At 53.7% G+C, this 5,621-nt stretch overlaps 1 protein-coding gene across 1 annotated transcript in view; it reads left to right on the top strand.

Moving 5' to 3' along the window:
• Positions 1-2,485: 2,485 nt before the first annotated feature.
• SCAF1 (SR-related CTD-associated factor 1) overlaps positions 2,486-5,621 on the top strand; it is a 13,963-nt gene continuing 10,827 nt past the window's right edge. The window contains 5 exon segments of the mRNA XM_011966073.1: positions 2,486-2,817; positions 3,037-3,094; positions 3,833-3,927; positions 4,225-4,325; positions 4,414-4,529. Of these exon segments, the coding sequence (XP_011821463.1) occupies positions 2,635-2,817; positions 3,037-3,094; positions 3,833-3,927; positions 4,225-4,325; positions 4,414-4,529 (553 nt within the window). The 5' untranslated portion in view covers positions 2,486-2,634.

The following is a 5,621-nucleotide window of genomic DNA, read 5'->3' as shown; positions in this document are numbered from 1 at the left end:
GGAGTTGGGTCGCTAGTTGTCCCGGGGTCCTCCCCACAAGCCACGGGTCCTGGAGGGCTTCATGGGGCGGTCTCGGGCCCGGCAGCTGCGGCGAAACCTGGCGCCGAGAGGGGGGCCTTCTCAGGGCCCTGGGACGCATCCGTGGGTTCCTGGGGGCGTCAGTGGGGCGTCTCCGAGAGGACTGGGGGCGTCCCTGGGCCTGGACCGAGCCTAAGGCCTGCCCTCCATCATAGAGCTGGCCTGGATCGTGTCTGTAGACACTGTAGATTGTCTTTATGGGCTGACCGGGGACTAGGGTCTGGTTAGAGGGTTCTGGGGCCATCTTGAGATCTTGAGATATGTCCCAGGGGTGAAGGAGGGTCTGCAAGACCTGAGGAGTATCTTCAGAGCCATCTAGAGCGCCTGGGGTATGTCTGTTAGGGCTGGAAGGAGTCTACATGGGCTGGCCTGAGGATGCAACTGGTCTGCATAGGTCTGGGGCCATTTATCAGGCCTAGAATATCTGCCAAGGGCTGGGAAGTCTTAGAGCCCCCTAGGGGGTTGGGATATGCCCACCAAGGGAGGGCGTCAAATATTGAGATGTACTGAGGGCCTGGGGTCTCCAGGGTATAGGTAGTGTCTAATAATGGGTGACAGGAGGCTGGGGGCAGTTAGAAGGACCTGGAACCATCTAGATGGCTTGAATGTGACTGCAGGAATGCAGATTTTATGCCTGGAGCAAATTCGAATGCCTATGGGGTCGGATCAGCTTGTGGCGAATAATACAGAAAGAGAATGAGGAAATTTTGCCCAGCTTAGATATACTTGCCCTTCAGAAAGTGATTCAAATGAAAAATGTTTTAAAATTCTGCATTACCCTGGGGGTTATTGAGAGAGTTAGAATTAATCTACTTTAGGCTGGAAGAGTCTGGAGGGTCATCTAGACCCACTATTACAGTGCTTTTCAAACCATGTTGACCGTGATCTGCATTAAGATACATTTTTTCATTAAGACCTAGTAGAGACAGTCATAATGTATTTAACATCATATAACATAATGTGTTAACATTAACTCATCTTCCACAAATTGACATTTCCACTTACTACTTGCGATGTGCTGCGAAGAACTATTTTGTTCTATTTACTTTTTATAACAAGCTATTTGTGAAGCACTAAACTGGTATATGACCCTGTTGTTGGGGAAACCACTGATCCAGACAGGACCTAGCAGTATCTGCAGAGCATTCTTCTGTCCAAAAGATCTAAGTAACTGAGGGTGTGTCTGCAAAGTCTGGTGCTGTCTAAATGAGCAAGCAAGCATCTTTGTATACTGCAGAGGGTTTGGGGATCCCTGAGCCTGTAGTCAGCAGATGTTGATTAAGCTTCTCATATATGACAGTCACTGTTCTAGGTAGCATGTGCTTCCCCGGGAGGTGCTGGAGAACAGTCCCAGGGCCAGGAACTGCCCACCAGGCTGAGCATGTTGAGTATTGGTAAAAGAGGCTGGGATGTAATAGACTATCAGGATTGGGTGTGTCTTAGGAAGTTAGGAATTAGGTGGAGCTGGGAGGCTGAATGTAGAGGCTTGGCATGGTTTGAAAATCTATATGGGATGTAGAACAGGACCAGGGTCTTGTCTTTGCAGGAATGCTGTGGGGGAAGCAGGGAGGCAGATGTAGGGGAAACCTGGGCTTTAAGGGCTAATAGTGTCATTCCTGTTCATTGAGCACTTGAGGTACTCTAACTGTGTGGCAGGAGTCAGGCTTTCAATATTCACAGCCATTCTCTGAGATAGATACTCCTATTTCGTGCATTTACAATTAAGCATACTGAGTTGTGGGTTAGGGATTTTGAAGCTTTCTAGGAATTTTGAGATTGGATATTGTCTTATGAGTAGCAGATTTGACAGTCGTGGGGAAGCTTACAGCTGAAATATTCATATTTTTCTGAAGCCCTAATCAAGACATCCACCCGTTTGATGGATGATCTTTCAACCGCCTGACTGGGGAATCATATCAAAGAATTTCCATGACATTGCAAAGGCTTTGGGCAGATGGCAATAAGTAAATGCCTCCTATAAAGTTTCCCTTCAGCATGCCTTTCTGAAGTTTAGCGTTTTCATTTTAAAAATGGCATACTGGTTTTGCAGATCACTCAGTGAAGTTTCCAACTTAGGTATATAAATAAAATTTGGGGGTGGTCCTCACCATCGAGGACAGTTGATGCTCTAGGAAGCTGTGTGGTGTTTGAGGCATGGTGTTGAATATTGCCCAGCACATTGGCCTTGGGAAAGGTGGGTTTATAGGACTGTGGAACACAGTCTTTGAAATCATGGTGCAGCACACACAAAAAACCTTGGTGTTGGCTTTGCCTCTTAGGAGGCCAGGGAACAAGGTCTTGAAGTTTGGATATGTTGTTGGGGAAGCTGCGGGAATTGAGGAGTGAAATGTTAAAAGTGGAGGCCGGGGAGGCCTCCCTTTGACATAAGAGGCACCTGAAACCCAGAAAAAAGGAAGAGAATTGCTCCTAGTCCCTGGGGTGTCTATGCTGGGCCTAGCGCCCACCCAAGCACAGGGTGGAGCGGGATGAGGTGGAGGAGAGGAGGGGTGCCAAAGGGGATGCTGAGGGAGATAGTGTGGGGCCCTTGAGGTCTTCATGTCTATCCTCTACTTCCGTCCTTTCTCCCGGGACCTCCACTCCAAACTGTTGCCCCTGGACCCCCAGGTGACCATGGAGGAAGAAGATGAGTCTCGAGGGAAGACGGAGGAGTCGGGCGAGGATCGGGGCGATGGTCCGCCAGACAGAGACCCCACGCTTTCTCCTTCTGCCTTTATCCTGGTGAGGCTGCTGGGCTCCTGGCACTGAGGGATGGAGGAGCTGGGCATCCACACTCCAGGGGCCTGACTCCGGGGCCCAAGGCAGGGGCGCTGGACTCCTGGCTCCCGTGAAGCACTTGAGTTTGGCTCTCAGTGTCTGGGATGTCTGTCTCCCAAGGGGCAGAGGTTGCAAAGCGTCTGCCTGGGTCCTCTGACACTTGGTTCTTCCCCCCTTCCCCAGCGAGCCATCCAGCAGGCTGTGGGAAGCTCCCTGCAGGGGGACCTGCCCAATGATAAAGGTATGGCAGCTTCCGGTTCCTTTCAGCCCCACCCTCTCTCGGCATTCTTTCTTTATCCTAATGTCATTGATACAAGCTTTTCTGAAGCCACCTGGGTGCCACCCTTGTGCTGGCACAGGGAGCCAAAAATGGGCAGACACCCTGTGGCTGCCTTGGAAGGGCCTAGTGTGCAGTGGAAGGGAGACAGGCACAGTGCTGGGAGAGGGCAGGAGGCCCACCTCAGCTCGCACAGTGGGAGACGGGTCAGGGCACCTTCCCAGAGCGGGGACGGGTGAACGGGCCCTCTAAGGACCTATGAGTCAAAGGACCTAGGATTAGAGGGAAGCCTGATTGGCCATAGCAGGCCCACAGCACAGGTGCAGCGGCGAGGAGCTGTGCTGGGGTTCCTTGGGGCTGGCATGCAGGAAGGTGTGAGTGGGGTTGCGGGAGGCAGGAGAGGTCTGTGGGGACTGCATCCCAGCAAGGCCTGAATGCCAGGTTGAGGTGTCTGAGGGCAGACAGGAGGACAAATGGCTGAGCATCAGAGCCTCAGAAGTGGGTGCTGGGAAGTCCTCCTGGGAGGCAGAGTGTGGAGGCCTGGAGAGAGGCGGGAGGCTGGGAGGCAGAGTGTGGAGGCCTGGAGAGAGGTGGGAGGCTGGTTCCGCTGTCAGGAACTAGATCAAGCTCCGCTTTCCTCTACCCCACAAGTCTCGGCAGCGAGTCCCCTGTGTCCAATACCCCATGCAAATCTCTCACCAGATGGCTCTCGGTGTCATGGCCTTCGATGGCGGCGCTGCCGGAGTCCACGGTCAGAGCCCCGTTCCCAGGAATCAGGGGGGACTGACACAGCTACTGTGAGTAAGAAGAGGGGGCTGGGGACCTGACTCACGGGTATTGGAGGAAGGGACGGGTGCCTGAGTCTGAGGGAATGGGGTTTGCGATGCTGACCAGGGGCAATGTTGGAGAGTCTGGGGGCCTGATCTGGGCCTGAGCTTTGAGTGCTGACGGCTGTCAAGCTACAGGAATTAGATCCTCAGTTTTCTCGGGGATCTTAGATGTCCGGGTTCCTGAGAGGTCAGGGAGTTGGGAAGCAGGATTTGCCAGTCTTCATGTGACCGGGGACAGCATAGAGCGTCTCCGGCCTCTTCCAGGTGTTGGACATGGCTGCGGACAGCTTCCTTGCCGGGCTGGTGAGTGTCCTGGATCCCCCGGATACCTGGGTTCCCAGCCGCCTGGACCTGCGGCCTGGCGAGTGAGTAGCTGGGCAGCTGGAGTGGGAGAGGCCTCGGTGTGAGAGCCAGAAGCACCCCTAAGGCTCACCCACCCCTTCCGCCTTGCAGAAGTGAGGACATGCTGGAGCTGGTGGCTGAGGTCCGAATCGGGGACAGAGATCCCATTCCTCTGCCTGTGCCCAGCCTGCTGCCCCGTCTCAGGGCCTGGAGGACAGGCAAAACGGGTATGTGGGGCCAGGGTGGAGCTGGGCAGGTGGCCTTGGAGTTGTGTGGGGATCGGCTGTTTTTGGTAGTGATGGTGGTGGTGATCGTGTCATTTAGACAGAACTTTTCCCTTCTCTTCGTATTAGATGTGATCAAGGCTGTAGGTGCATACAGATGTACATAAAGTAAAAACCGACGTGCTGGGGCTATGTGGGAGCGGTCATCGTGTGTGACACTTGGTTTCGGCACACTAAGCGTTAGTGTCACTGCACTGGAACTTCGTCTCCCCAGGAGGGGGACTCTTCGAGTTGCTATATTCAGAGAAGCAGACAGCCTGAAAAATGGCAGGCACTTGCCCGAGGGCGCACAGCCAGATGCTGCATGGGGTGCCTGGGCCTTGAGCCCTGGTGTGTCTAGGAGTCTGAAGCCCAAGTTTTTGATTTCTGAGATGTGCGCTGCCCAAGGAGGAATCTTCTCCTCCAACCCTACACACAGTGGCACCTGTGAGCGGTTTAGACCAAACTTGAACGCACAGCTCAATTGCAGGGAGGACTTGTTACTGTGCACATCGCTGGGCCACTCCCAGGGGTTCTGATTCTGCAGGTCTGGAGTGGGACCTGGGAATTTCCATTTTAAACAATACATGCTGCTGAGCCCTGGACTCTGTTGAGAACTCTAGGTTCAGGCCTGCCTTCTGCGTGAACATATGTATTTGGAGGAGGGGGTGGAGGGAGAGGAGAGGAAGGTGCAGTCAGCTATGGGCACCAGCTGTGAGCCGTGAGCACTGGTTCTGTGGTAGAGCAGGCACACCACTCTGCGCCAGGTCATGTTCACCTTGTTTTGCTCTGTTGCCCAGACTGGAGTGCAGTGGCGTAACCTCGGCCCACTGCAACCTCTGCTTCCTGAGTACAAGCGATTCTCCTGCCTCAGCCTCCTGAGTAGTTGGGACTACAGGTGTGTGCCACCACACCCAGCTAATTTTCCTATTTTTAATAGAGATGGGGTTTCACCATGCTGGCCAGGGTGGTCTTGATCTCTTGACCTCAAGTGATCCGCCTGCCTCAGCCTCCCAAAGTGGTGGGATTACAGGCGTGAGCCACCGTGCCTGGCTA

The sequence above is a fragment of the Mandrillus leucophaeus genome, unplaced genomic scaffold, assembly GCF_000951045.1.
Source record: "Mandrillus leucophaeus isolate KB7577 unplaced genomic scaffold, Mleu.le_1.0 Scaffold74, whole genome shotgun sequence".
NCBI classification, from domain to species: Eukaryota; Metazoa; Chordata; class Mammalia; order Primates; family Cercopithecidae; genus Mandrillus; species Mandrillus leucophaeus.
Note: the sequence above shows the minus strand (reverse complement) of the source record. Positions and strands in the feature narration are given on the sequence as shown.